Source organism: Elgaria multicarinata, chromosome 2, assembly GCF_023053635.1.
Source record: "Elgaria multicarinata webbii isolate HBS135686 ecotype San Diego chromosome 2, rElgMul1.1.pri, whole genome shotgun sequence".
Taxonomy (NCBI): Eukaryota; Metazoa; Chordata; class Lepidosauria; order Squamata; family Anguidae; genus Elgaria; species Elgaria multicarinata.
In genome coordinates this window covers 26,074,732-26,088,343 of record NC_086172.1, presented here as the reverse complement: position 1 = coordinate 26,088,343, position 13,612 = coordinate 26,074,732, and the positions used below count along the sequence as shown (strand labels likewise).

Genomic DNA, 13,612 nt, shown 5'->3' with positions numbered 1-13,612 from the left:
TAGAAAAGTCAACATGTAACTAATTTCAATATCTGAATGATATAGAGCAATATATAACAACCCGGAACTTTTTTAAAAATGCTAAGCATAAGTGTCACTATGGGCAGATTACACAGGGTCATTTGGAATAACCAGTTATGTAGTACCGTATTTCTTCGATTGTAAGACACCATCGATTGTAAGACGCACAGTAATTTCAGTACCACCAACAGAAAAAACAACAACCCTAAAACACACCAGCGATTCTAAGATGCACCCCATTTTTAGAGATGTTTATATGGGGGGAAAAGTGCGTCTTAGAATCTAAGAAATAGAGTAATACCTCCAAATGCATTTTTTTAATAGTTAGGACTGTCTAGTTTGGATGCTAAATATTGTGGCTGACTTAAGTATAAGACATTGGTTTACTCAGGGCCAGTCCTACCATTAAACAGATCGAGGCAGGGAGAGTCAGTGATGTTGGGGGGATAGAACTGTATGTGACCTGTGACCCCTAAGTTAGCCTTCTGCCCTCAGATACAATGGAGGATGCTGTCACATCACCAGTGTTGAAATAAGGTTCAAGTGCCAGTCCAGTTGGTTTCTATGTAATTTTGTCCTTTAGCTCAAGCAGCAAAATTACCCAGGTCAGCCCTGGGTCTAGCAAATATCAATGCTGCCATTATGGGAGATGGGTCATTCTGAACGTTACCATTCATCCAGGAAATCCACAGTTCAAAAAGCAGAATGGAGACAGAAGAATACAGATGGTGCCCACGTGTGAAATAAAATTTCCATGTATGTAAGATGTCCATGTTTTAGGATGTTTTTAGGATGCTTTTAGGATGTTTCTAAACAGTGTATACCATGTTTTTAATCTGTATTTTATGCTTGTTGTTGTTGTTCCCCGCCTCGATCCAATCAGAGAGGCGGGTAGGAAATAAATTATTATTATTATTCCATAGATTTTAAATGACTGTGCCTTTAAACAGTTTTATCAAGAAACCAGCCAAAAAGGAAGCAACCCAGGACTTAATTCTAAATAGTGTCCAGGGCCCAGTTTGAGATGTAATTGTTGGTGAATTAATTAGGAATAATAACCACAATGCTATCAAATCCAACATATATATAAGTGGAAAGTTGCCAAGTCAGCCCAACATGGTCACAAGAAAGAAAACCTCAAAAGAAGGGATTAATCAAAGGGGAGCATCAGGAGAATCCAAGACTCTTGGAGATTAATTTCAATCACAATAACAGAAGCTCAGCTAGGATGAGTACCAAAGCTGAATTAATTCTGTGTATTTGTCTTTACTCTAGAACATGAATGAGACATAATTGAACCTGAACAGACACTTTACAAAAGAGGGCATCTAAGAACCGAATCAAGCAGGAGAAGTCTCTGGGTTCAGATGGCATTCACCCAAGGGTTCTTAAAGAACACAGGTGTGGAATTGCTGCTCTTATAACAAACCATGCATCTCTAAAATGGGTGTCCGTATCAGAGGTCTAGAAAATAGCCCAACATAATGGAGATTTTTTTTAAAAAAAGAGGCCTTGAGAGCTGGCATTTACAGACCAACATTAGTTTTGGGGGAAATGGTAGAAAGCGTTATTAAAGATAAAATCGTTAAGTATGGCGAAGAACAAGGAAGCATCAGCAGGGCTTCTCCAAAGGTAAGTTAGGCTTCACCAACCTTTGGGAGAATGTATATAGATGGCAGCAATCCAAGACATTCTATACTAGGAGTTTCAAAAAGCATTTTGACAGAGTTCTCCCGAGTAAACTTAGCAGCCATAGGGTAAGAGAAGCGGTGCCTTATGGATTAGTAACAGCCTCAGGTGGAAAGGAAGGGTCTGGGATCATTGCCCTCCTTCCCCTGTTTTAGGGGCTGCCTCTATAGTACATCCTTTCTGGGCATGCAAAACAATACAGATGCGTCAAGGATAGCACAACACGTTCTCTCAGGGGGGATCTACACTACTGCTTTAAAGCACTTTGACAACTGTTTGGGCCCAGGACACACTGCATATACAGTTTTCAAAACATTTTCAAAGTGCTTTAAAGCACTTTAAAAGCAGTAGTGTAGATCCCCCCCTCAGTTGATCATACACTCTTAAAATCATTGGCAGTGCATAAGCTACCACTGTAAGGTGCGAGCAGTGAAAATGCTCAAAAGCCATCTCCAAAAGAAACCAAAATTGTGTTTAATCCATGGACCTTACCACGTACTGCTACATACAACAGTTAATAAAAGCCATTGGTTGCAAGACACCTTGCGCTCATCTTTGCTTTCTTCTTTGTGTACAGGAATACTTGCCTAGCAGTACCTGGAGGTGTTAGAGCAAACTGGGTCTTCTTTTGGTCTTTCAGGATCGATCTAATTTTAAAAAAATAAACATTGTTTAGAAAGATATCACACCTCCCTGAAAAGTCAGCCCTAAAATGCTTTTGGCCATTAAGTTCTCAGACGTGCAATAGTTATCACCTTATGAGGGAGTCAGGGAGTCTCTGGAGACTAACAGTAGCTTTTGAAAGAGTTCAAGGTAGTATGATGGAGGCATCGATTCCCAGGCCTCCATCTTGTCTTCTGTCCAATTGCTACCACTAGTTCATGCAGGTTTTTTAAGCATTAAATAGGCCTGTTTACAGAAACATTGGGATGTGCAACAATACTCCTTTCTTAACTCTTTCAGCGGGAAGAGCAGGATACCAGCACTTAAATTTCCAGTCTATGCCTTTAGTTATATTTAGTTCTGGAGTTAATCTGTAGCACAGCCTTCGCAAAAATCCATCAGTTGTAGTATAAACTGGTCTGTAGTTTGAGGCAACTTTTGCATTACATCTAGATACAAATCAAACCTGCAGCATTCTGAGATCCAGTGATGCCTCTTAGAATTAGTAGTGTTCTCTTCATTCCCAAGACTATTATTGCTGACCCACTGCATATATTCTGATACATTTAGAGCCAAGGAATAATTCCCCTTCGCTTTCATTTAGAATCCTGACTCTCTCCCTAGATGAGGAGTGGATAACTTGTGCTCCTTCAAACGTTTTAGTCCACAGCTCCCATGACCCCTAGCCAGCATAGCCGATAATGAGGGATGATGGGAGTTATAGGCCGAAACATCTAGAGGGCTACAAGTTGCCTACCCCGGCCTTAAAAGTGATTCATTGCTTGGCTGTTCAGTAATTTTATTTGTTTTACTTAATTGTTTTATAGGATCACCATTATTTCTTGTAAGCCACTTTGAACATGCAAGCCAATAAACAAAGAAATCGACCCATTACCATATATACTATATAGAGATTTTCTATCAATTGTGTGTGATATTTATTAATATACGCAGACAAAAGTTGTAAGGGGTTCAAGAAGGCCAATTCACTCTCCTATTTTAGTTTTCTGTTTTTCTTATTGCACTCAACATTTGGGCTGTCTTGACAAGGGCTTTGCCCTGGAGTGGATCCATCATCTACAGTATATGATGCAGCCGCCACCGTGAAGCCATCCAGGGGCAAACCCCCGCTTTAAAGACGTCCGTGACTTACCACAATTTTTTTTCTTGGAGTGAGGCGAGGACAGCATCTGCCATCTGCCACCTGGCTTTGGAGCTGGGGCAGAGGTGTGCCCCAGTTGATGGTGACCCCTGAATGGTCACCTTCGGCTGGACATCCCCTCCCCCATTGTTTTTAATATTTTTGTGTATGCAAAGCTTCACATTTACAGATAAACATTTAAAAAACCACCAAAAAGGCTGCCCCCCTCAGTCTGTTCAAGATTAAGTTTTTAAAAATAATAACCTGCAACCTGGTCGTCCTCCCCTCCAAGAGCAGTCGGGATGCGAGGGGCTGATGGTGGTCTGTATCCCTGGCTCCCTTTAACTGTGACACTTCACAGTTAAAGATTAGTGTAAAAAAAAGAAGAAAACTGCTCCTCCTCCCCTCTAAAAGCAGTGCCGGCACGTTTTAAAAAAATGAGCAACCAGCTCCCCTGTAAATCCGGCATTAGTTCCTTCGTGTGGGATCAAGGCAAAGGAGCACAAACGTGGGGGTTTCAGGGCTAATGTCAAGACAAAGGGTGAGCATTAAGTATGCTCAGTCCTCAATATTGAGTTTTTGGGGGAGGAGTTGCTCATATTTGGCTTCTTTAAAAAAGCCTTTCTGTATTTATTTATTTATTTATTACATTTTTATACGGCCCAATAGCCGAAGCTCTCTGGGCGGTTCACAAAAATTAAAACCAGAATAAAACAACCAACAGGTTAAAAGCACAAATACAAAATACAGTATAAAAAGCACAACCAGGATAAAACCACGCAGCAAAATTGAGATAAGATTAAAATACAGAGTTAGAACAATAAAATTTAAATTTAAGTTAAAAGTAAGGGTTAAAATACTGAGAGAATAAAAAGGTCTTCAGCTGGCGACGAAAAGAGTACAGTGTAGGTGCCAGGCGGACCTCTCTGGGGAGCTCATTCCACAACTGGGGTGCCACAGCGGAGAAAGCTGTGGTTCCTCTGATTCAGCATCTATTTTGGCTTCATTCATGTTGGTATGGAGGCACTGAGATCACTATTAAAGGGAGTGATATAGTTGTCTTCTCAGCCATCCACCCCCAACATGCCAACATTTTCTACTTACTTGGGCTTCTGATTCGACTGGCCTGCTTTGGTTTTTACAATCCTTTTACATCCTATCTTCCAAGGATCCCAACAAGGACAGTATAAGTAATGAGAATGTGACATGTTTGCTGTTCTTGAAATGTGTATGGTCAAAAACCTGCAAGTGGAAAGACAAAGCAGAGTTTGAGAATTTAGAGACATGCACTGAAGAAAAAAAGATGCCTGTCTAAACATTGGCTCTCCTAAAATGAGGATCTTGAGCACCTATGGACAAGGAACATTTCGAAATGTCAGATGTACAGCTCAGAGAAAACGGCAGATTTTCTGTAACACAGCCTCCCCCAAAACTGGTGCTGTCCAGAAGCGTTCAGCCATGCTGGCCGAACAGGTGGGGATGATGAGAGTTGTAATCCAAACCATCTGGAGAGCACCAGTTTGGTGAAGGCTACTAATACCACAAATTAGTTGATAGCATACTCTAATTGAGAAGGTTCCAATTCCTCTTCCCCAACCATAGCCTTTGAAGTGTCTCACCACTAGCTTCCTTGAGGGACAGACTTCCATGCAACCGAACTGTTCTTTGCCAACCCTGACAGAATCAACTATGTCGTATATCATGGACCCATTTAATTGTTTATAACAAAAGCTATTAACTGTGTACAACCAGCGAGATGGCCAGGGATACAAGTATCCTTGAAGAATAATCACATATGGATACTGTTGTTTTTATACTGTTTTTATGTGTGTGTGTGTGTGTGTGTGTGTGTGTGTGTGTGTGTGTGTGTGTTTAAATTGTATACTTTTAATGTTTACTATTTTTAAATGTTGTAAACCGCCCAGAGAGCTTCGGCTGTGGGGCGGTATATAAATGTAATTAATTAATTAAATAAATAAATAAATATGCGCCAACACTATTATCTTTCAGGCGCCAGGTCAAGACTTTTCTCTTCTCCCAGGCATTTAACAGCATTTAAGAACATTAAGTTTGCTTTCTAACGGACCCCAAAACTGTTGTTTTTAAATGGATACTGTTTTTATATTGTTTTTTATGTCTCTGATGGTTTTTAAATTTTGTATACTTTTTAATGTTTACTGTTTTAACTCTTGTGAACCGCCCAGAGAGCTTCGGCTATGGGGCGGTATATAAATGTAATAAATAAATATGTTCTGAAATAGGGCGGAGGTGGTGTGGAAATGGGACTCGACTTTGTCTTACCTCCTTGCTGATTTAAGTCTATGTTATGATACATACAGACACACACATAAAGATATCTTATATTTTGAGGCCAAATATACACCACTTTGCTTTAAGGATTCTTATTTATCAATCAATCGCCATCCAACAGCAGAAGCTCTCTGGTGGTTCACAAAAAAAACAAAACAATAAAATAAAATAAAATAAAATAACTCCTTACTTGCTTACTTTTGAGTAAACAGGTACATAAGCTAACTATAAGATGTAGGGGCAGTTGCCCAGGAGGCAGAGTGAAGCAGTTTCCTCAGGAGCAGACTTTGGTTAATAGTCAGTTTATACTCATATTTACTTTTAGAAGGTTGGCTCCAGATTTAAACCGGATCAACTTTGCTGGCAGAAGTGGATTCCCCTGAATTTTCCTTTTCATGGCTGCCCACCATTAAAATGCTATGCAAAGTCAGGAGGCCATGCTGAATGGGGTGAGCTGTGGTTGCAGAGAGGGTGATTCCTCCCCCACCACCCCAAATTGGATGGAGGAACCTTCTGAGAGAGGAGCCTTTTCTCTCACAGAAAGCAGCTCCTGCATTCAACTTCCTGGATCCCAGGGCGGTTTACAAAATTAAAACGAACCATAAAATGCAACATGTTGCAGATTCAAATGAGACTAAAAATTCAAAATTAAAGTTAAAGAGAGCAGAAGCGGGTCCAGAAACACAACCAAGAATTTAAAATACTGAAGCATACACACATACACAAAATCTGGGAGAATAAAAACGTATTTAAATTTGTGTCTAATTTCACACCAAAGTTGAAAAACTGAATACCCTGTGGTATCAAATATTATTTAGATATGTTTTTTTAAAAAAAAACACACCTTGAGAGTTTTGTTATGTTAATGTGATAGAGCAATGGAAACAAATGATTTAATAGGGCAGTTTGTCACACCAGCAGATGGATATGTGCATATCACCAGTTTCAGGATCAAGAGGGCAATTTCCAGCTCAGCGCCAAACATCTTGGGCCATCCATGTTCACATGGTGGAACACTTAAAAGGTATCCAGAAACACTTACCCTTTGAGGTGATCTTACTGCTTGACAGGTTGTGTCCGGCCCATGTATTTAAACACAAAGCTTGGAAATCTTTTGAGATTTTGAGGCCGTGTGCGTCTGACTCCCCTCCTTCGATGATTTTAGCTTTCTCCCTCACCATGGAAACAACTTTACTGTGTTTCTGCCTCCCTCCATTCTATTTTTAAAGGCACGGTATACACATTACCTTGATACCTCAATATATTTATTAGCGCAGAGAGAGAGAGAGATAATTCATTTATTCCAAAAATAAAGGGGTGTTGTGTTTACAAATACTGAATTTCCTGAGCCATCAGAGGGTAAACCAGAGTAAAGAGCAAGTTAAAAGTGAACATAAGAGCTCTTCTTGTTAGTCAGAGGCAATTTCTGGGCCTTTGAGATAACTAAAGGAACATGACATTCATTGGTTGGTTTTTATGTGATTAGTTAAAAAGTATGTCAGTAGACATTTTACCCACAAAACCAAGTTTCTGTGTATTTTGTTTCCCATGATGTCCCTTTACACTAGTCTTAGTTATCTAGTATTTAGCAGTGTTATCCTGCCAAATTGTTGCTCCAGTCCTCTTCTTCTTCCACTATCAGGATCTTAGAAGTCTCATTGCAAACCTGCCAATTCCATTACAGTATTCACAAATAAGCCTTGTATTTAGTTTTGGTTGTTTTCTCCTTCTACTGCCTGCCTATTTAATAATCCTTCAAATAGTTTTTCAGTCTATCATCCAATGTTTTGCAAACATCAGCAAAGCTAGCCATGTGTACATGTAATTTTTTAAAAACACAGATCACTTTGGTGTCTCTTGAAAATGCATAAGGATTTCAACTTCATTCATATAACTCTCTCTTAGCAGTTTTGAATATGCAATTACAACATCAGTTTGCATTGTTGTACTGATGGTGCCCAACAGGCTTCTTTCAATGTTTTGACTTTGTTACTAGTTAAAATAATCGTTCTATACCTGTATTTGTGCATGGAGCACAGGATTTTGTTCACAGAGGAAAGAATGAAAGGGACCACACAGGCAAAGGTAGAACATCTTGATACTTGATATTCTACCAATGCTAACTTCTTCAGTGTTGTATGTTTAGACCAAAGGAATCAAATTATATATGCTGTGTTCACACCTTACTAGCATTTATTCAATGTATTTTGTTTTCATTAGAAGTTCATTGGTCAAAAAAGGTGGAATAAATTAACACCATTTAGTCAATCAATGGAATAAGTTAGCAACATTTAATCAATTGATACCTTGCTTTATGTTCATGCAGAAACTGGAAATGCCACATTAAATTACTATACTAAATCTAGCAATGTTTGGAAGAAATCACGGTACAACCAGAATTGTGTAAAAAGGCAGTTTGTATTTATTATTAGACGTAGATTCTACTATAAAATAAAATGGTGTGCAAAAACCGTATTGCAAGAACTGTTGTGCAACCTGTTGGGAATAGCAAAAAGGGATTTCAAACCTTTACTCTTTCCTATTCTGTTTTACTTTATAGATTTCTTTTTCTCAGCTGAAGAACATTTCACCTTTCGGCCTGTACAAAAAGAAGACTCATCTGTATGAACTTTGTTATGCACTTAATGAAAATATCACAGCCTTCTAATTCAAGTAGGAGAGACTGAAACATATTAAATTGTTTATTTATCAAATATGTATAGAATTCAGGATACAATGAAAAACTTTTAAATATTGATTTATATTACAAGAGTGTATATGTGTACATCTTTGTGCTGAATTAGCGCTCAAGTATAGAACTCATTTTGATAAGTTGATATGCAAGTAAAGAGATAGCCAATTGCATTATTTTCTTCTTCTCATGAGAATCATGTCCTTCAAGACATCCTACTGGACTTTATTTTATTTTTTTACTGGTGATTAAATCAGACCTGCCACATAAGTCACCTATAATAGCAGCAATCTGGGATATCACTTGCATAATCAGTATCTCTTGTACTGATTCTCTGGTGCCCTCTGTTCCAAGGTTCATGCTTTAAAAAGGGTTTGGCACAAAGGTGGCATTACCCTAGCTCCCAGCTGATTTTCTTAAGGAGGGTTTTTAGGCACATTGTACAAAATGCAACTGAATACCTATGGAATGCAAGTAGAATTTTTTTGCTGCTATGGGCTGCCAACTGACAAAAAATATCAGCTATCTCCTGCATCAAGGAAAGGACCAGGCTATATTTCTATTTTTGGGGGGACAGGACGATTTCAGATGACCCTCTTAGTAGAAGGGGAGAAGATGTCTTAAAACATGCATTTCCTGAAAATACAAAATTAACTTTTACATGAATATGGTCTGCAGAAAGAGGTCTGGTTTACAGGTCAGCTTCTTCCACAGATAACAAGTACAGATACTTAACAGATACAGTTACAAGAAATCAGGTTAGAAATCCACATTCATTCTAGATTATTATTATTATGTTGTTGTTGTAAAAAGGTAGAACGCAGCAAGAATTTATAGATTGCATACATCAGATATATATCAATTCCAAACTAACTGAAACATTGTGCTTGTTTCCCACTAGACGGTGCTTGCTAGCATACGCAAATGCTATTTTTCCATTACCTGATTTTTCCCTACTACTGTAAAAATACAGCAGAATCTGTTGGACTCCAAGCTTAATGGAGAGCAAATTAAACAAAATTCCCTTTTATATATTTTGTCAAAGACCACAAACTATAATATACCATTAAGGAAATGTACTCTAAATACTTTCAAAATTTTAGAATATACTTTTAATTTAAAATAGAATTAACCCGTATATAGCAATTTATATTAAATACATTTTTTTAATCATTTACAGGATTTTGCTTAGTTTCCACAACCAACTGAGCTACTATACTCTCATGGATGATACTGAGAGAGATATCAGTTGACAAAATACTTGTGTAACTATTTGACATTTTTAGAAGCTACAGTTTTACAGAAACCATCAAAAATGCCTGAAATATTTGGGGAGAAAAGCCATGTTTTAAGTCACACAGTTACATACAAAGCCATCACGTGTCTTATACCTAATCTGTTTAGAACTTTTGGATATATCCTGCAGTAACTGGAACTCATATACAGAATGGCCTTTTTACTAACTCATATCATCGTGCCTAAGAGTTGTCACCGTGCCACCACCTGTGCTTAATTTTCAAACCATGCAGACCTTTTCCCCTGCATGGGTTGTGAATGTGCGCTGTTGGCAAGGTAGTTATGTGCATTAGCCCACCATAAACACAAATCAGTTTGATCACACAGCTCGTCGCCAGTATTTCATGATTTGCAAGTATTCTCACCCTGGGGTGAGATAGGCTAATTTCTAGATGTGCATAGAGTTCATGTATCTGATGTTCTTACTTCAGTCATCAGATGGAAAGGATGGATGGATGGAGTTACAAGTCACTTGTGCTTCCTCTCTGCTTCTATTTCACATCCAAAGCTATCCAGAGAGAGACTAAATTTCTACCTGCCCATTCTTCCGAAGCAGAAACGTCTGCCATCCCAGAACTGATTCATTCAGAAACATTATGATTTAGAATTTCTCTTCTTAGGAAAGAAAAGTTTCATTCTGAGCAATGCTAGTCTTTGTGTCTACTGCAGCTTGAAAACAGATTTAGCATTGGGAGTTGTGCATGTTACTTCATGCAGTAGATTTCTGGATCTCTCTTCTATGAAAACTTTGCATGGAAGCTTGGCAAGAATCAGAAAGAAAGTGACTATGTTCTTTATTTTATAAAACAGATTTCCCCCAAAACTATGGCTCCAATCCACAGTCACATCAACTGGGGCTGTGTTGTAAATCTATGGAATTACTCAAAGACATTAATACTCTGAAAATGTCCCACACACAGCCAGATGCAGAATAGAATATCAAACACAGTATTCTTTGTCTGCTAAATATATGCTCCCCACTTAAATCAAATAAATATATACTCTAAAAAAGCACATGGATTTTACGCCCTTCTTAATATTTGCCTGAGGTTTTTTTGTTTGTTTGTGCAATAGGAGCTACCAATGTAATTCTGCACTCCTGGATATTTATACATCTTAAGCATTTTCTTCACTGAGCTGGTGACACTCTTTTTTTTTTTTAGAGAGCTAGTATATATTCCGTTGGTATTTGTATTTTTAATTTATAAATTAAGCTGAGCTCTCCTCTAAAAACGCATTGCACCCATTGTTCTGGACCAGTATTTAATGAAGAGTTTACTCCTCCCCTTAGAATTAAATTTAAGTGGTAGGATTTTTCAGGAAATACCTGGTAAAACACACTCATAGATAAAACTTACATAGATATTTACTGCTCCAAACATGTAATATCAAAGATAGAAAATATAATGTATTTGTTTGTGAGGCCTCCTACTGATCATCACAGAAGGTTAGAGATTTCAGTGGTCTCAAGACTGAATTTTGGTTTGCTCTTTCCTCTCTTAAAATGTATTACTTTTTTTCCACATTGCATGCAAAGTCTCCCCCTCCTCGTCTTTAGCCATATACCTGTCTCCTGCAACAACCCTCTTTTAAACATTCTTTTAACCATGACCTACATACAGTCTATGCATTTTGTGCTATTCCGCCAGCTAAAAGTCCATCATGCTAAACTCCCCAATCCTCCTTCAGGACTCCCATTTTTGAGGAAGATGTGCTCACTGGGCCTCCAAGTGCTCCAATCAAGACTGGAAGGCTTTGGTTTCTTCTCAGTCCAACGATCAGATTGCTGCCTGCACTTACATACACAGCCGAGTCCTGCCTTTGCAGGCCACCTTTTGCTCCTCGACTATTTTTATTGTCCCCCGCTTCAGGATGTTTGACAGCTCTTGCAATACCCAGTTTCTTCAGCCTCTCCACCAGGTTCATCTTCAGCTGTCCTACATCACAAGGATTAGAGGATTTATGTCCGTACATCTCCTGCAGTAACGTTTCAGCTGGTCGAGAGGCCAAAAATTTTTCCGATACATTTGCTCGCGACTCAAAAGGCAAAGGGGAAGGACAAGGGGAATGCAAAGGAGAATTTGGTGGTGTTGAGGGAACAGCAAGTATCTTGGGGGGCTGAAACATTGGCGCTGTCTCCAAAACTGGACTGTTGTAGACTTTTGCTGAGATACCCTGTTCTTGCAGAAGCTTAGCTAAGCTTCTTGTGCTACTTAAAGTGGTAGTTGAGTCTCTTCTGTTAGTAAGGAATTCTCCAATACTAAGCCTGTATGACGTGGTGGGGGAGCTTGTAACCGTACTGCTTGTACTGCTACAACTTCCAGAGCACACGGGTGCGTATGAAGAACTGGAAAACAAAGCAAGGCAAAAGAGACACAAAGTGAATGCCATTATTAATGTCTTCTGTCGAAGAAACAAACAAAAAATACAAAGCTTTCAGGAATCCAGGGCAGAAATTCTATGTTCTATATCAGCATCAAAGCCTTTTTGTTTACATGGCAATATTACATGCATTACATTCCCCTTTTTCTTCCCTGATCCCATCCTTTTTCAAAAGTTTTAGCATATGACAAATGTAATCATAATGAAGTCTATAAAGTTTTGGCTAATCAGATGAAAAATTCTAAATCGTTTGAATATAACTGATGAAGCAAGTATACATTTGACTACGTATAACTGAGAATACCACTAGCCTTCTTACCTGGGCGTAACCTGTGTGATATCAGATGGGTGGAGTATCCTACAAGTAGTAAAGGTAAATGTAGAGTTTGTTGATGAGAGACATTTTCCTGGATTGGAAGCTATAATATAAATAAAAACACATTTGATGAAAAGGAGATGATAAAGAGACTAGCACAATAAAAAATTTCAAAATCCTATACTAGTAAGTGCAAAAACAAATTCTTCCAATGCAAATATATTCTAATGAAATAAAAAATTGTATACATTATTTTAAAGTAATTTTTCTAGAAGAAGTGCCAACTTTAGATTGGGCTGTCTTGAAGATTGACAGCTAGGGGATGCTTTATACTTTTCCTGGTTGATTAACCATGCCTGAGTGATTGGCAGTGGGCTTTAAGATCACGCAACCCCTTTCTGGTGTAAATTCCACTGCTGGCCATCAACCATGGTTAAGAATTCTGCTGATATCAATCTTAACCATAGTTAATGCTAGACAATGTAATGGGCCTGTTCAACTTTATACTGTTAGTTTTACCCTACCCTGTGCCTGCTTACCCTACCCTGTGCCTGTTGGCATTCTCTTCCCCTCCTTATTGTTTTACTATGATTTTATTAGATTGTAAGCCTATGCGGCAGGGCCTTGCTATTTACTGTTTTACTCTGTACAGCACCATGTACATTGATGGTGCTATATAAATAAATAAATAAATAAATAATAATAATAATAATAATACGCTGAGCCATGGTTAGGTCAGTAACCCATTTGTAGCAAGGGTTTTATAAACAGGGTTTTGACGCCAGCTTAGAAACCGGGTTAGGGTTAACCACAGTTAAGTGTGTTGTCAACATAAGCCTTAACTATAGCTAAGGTCAAAGCGAGGAATATATGTTGGAGAAGAGAAAGGCTGGATGGAGGGACACACAATAGCCTAATCTCTACAAGAACCATTAAATTTACAGCAGTGCAAAGCCATCACCACCATCAACCTTCTTGTACTAGCCACTAGGAGCACAACACAGTTTCAATATATGACTGGTTAATCTTTCCCTGTTACTTTTCTGCAAAATGAACAGAAAAATCATCTTCCCAATAAATATGTGAGAGACGTTTCATTGCT

At 38.4% G+C, this 13,612-nt stretch overlaps 2 protein-coding genes across 2 annotated transcripts in view; both read right to left on the bottom strand.

The window, feature by feature from the left end:
* The window catches only part of FLACC1 (flagellum associated containing coiled-coil domains 1), a 36,048-nt gene extending 29,138 nt beyond the window's left edge, over positions 1-6,910 (bottom strand). The window contains exons 1-2 of the mRNA XM_063115886.1: positions 6,885-6,910; positions 4,619-4,756 (exon numbers count right to left, since the gene is read on the bottom strand). Of these exons, the coding sequence (XP_062971956.1) occupies positions 4,619-4,756; positions 6,885-6,910 (164 nt within the window). The remainder of the gene's footprint in view (positions 1-4,618; positions 4,757-6,884) is intronic.
* Positions 6,911-8,511: 1,601 nt separating this feature from the next.
* Positions 8,512-13,612, bottom strand: part of TRAK2 (trafficking kinesin protein 2) — a 48,310-nt gene continuing 43,209 nt past the window's right edge. The window contains exons 15-16 of the mRNA XM_063116161.1: positions 12,514-12,613; positions 8,512-12,159 (exon numbers count right to left, since the gene is read on the bottom strand). Of these exons, the coding sequence (XP_062972231.1) occupies positions 11,478-12,159; positions 12,514-12,613 (782 nt within the window). The 3' untranslated portion in view covers positions 8,512-11,477. The remainder of the gene's footprint in view (positions 12,160-12,513; positions 12,614-13,612) is intronic.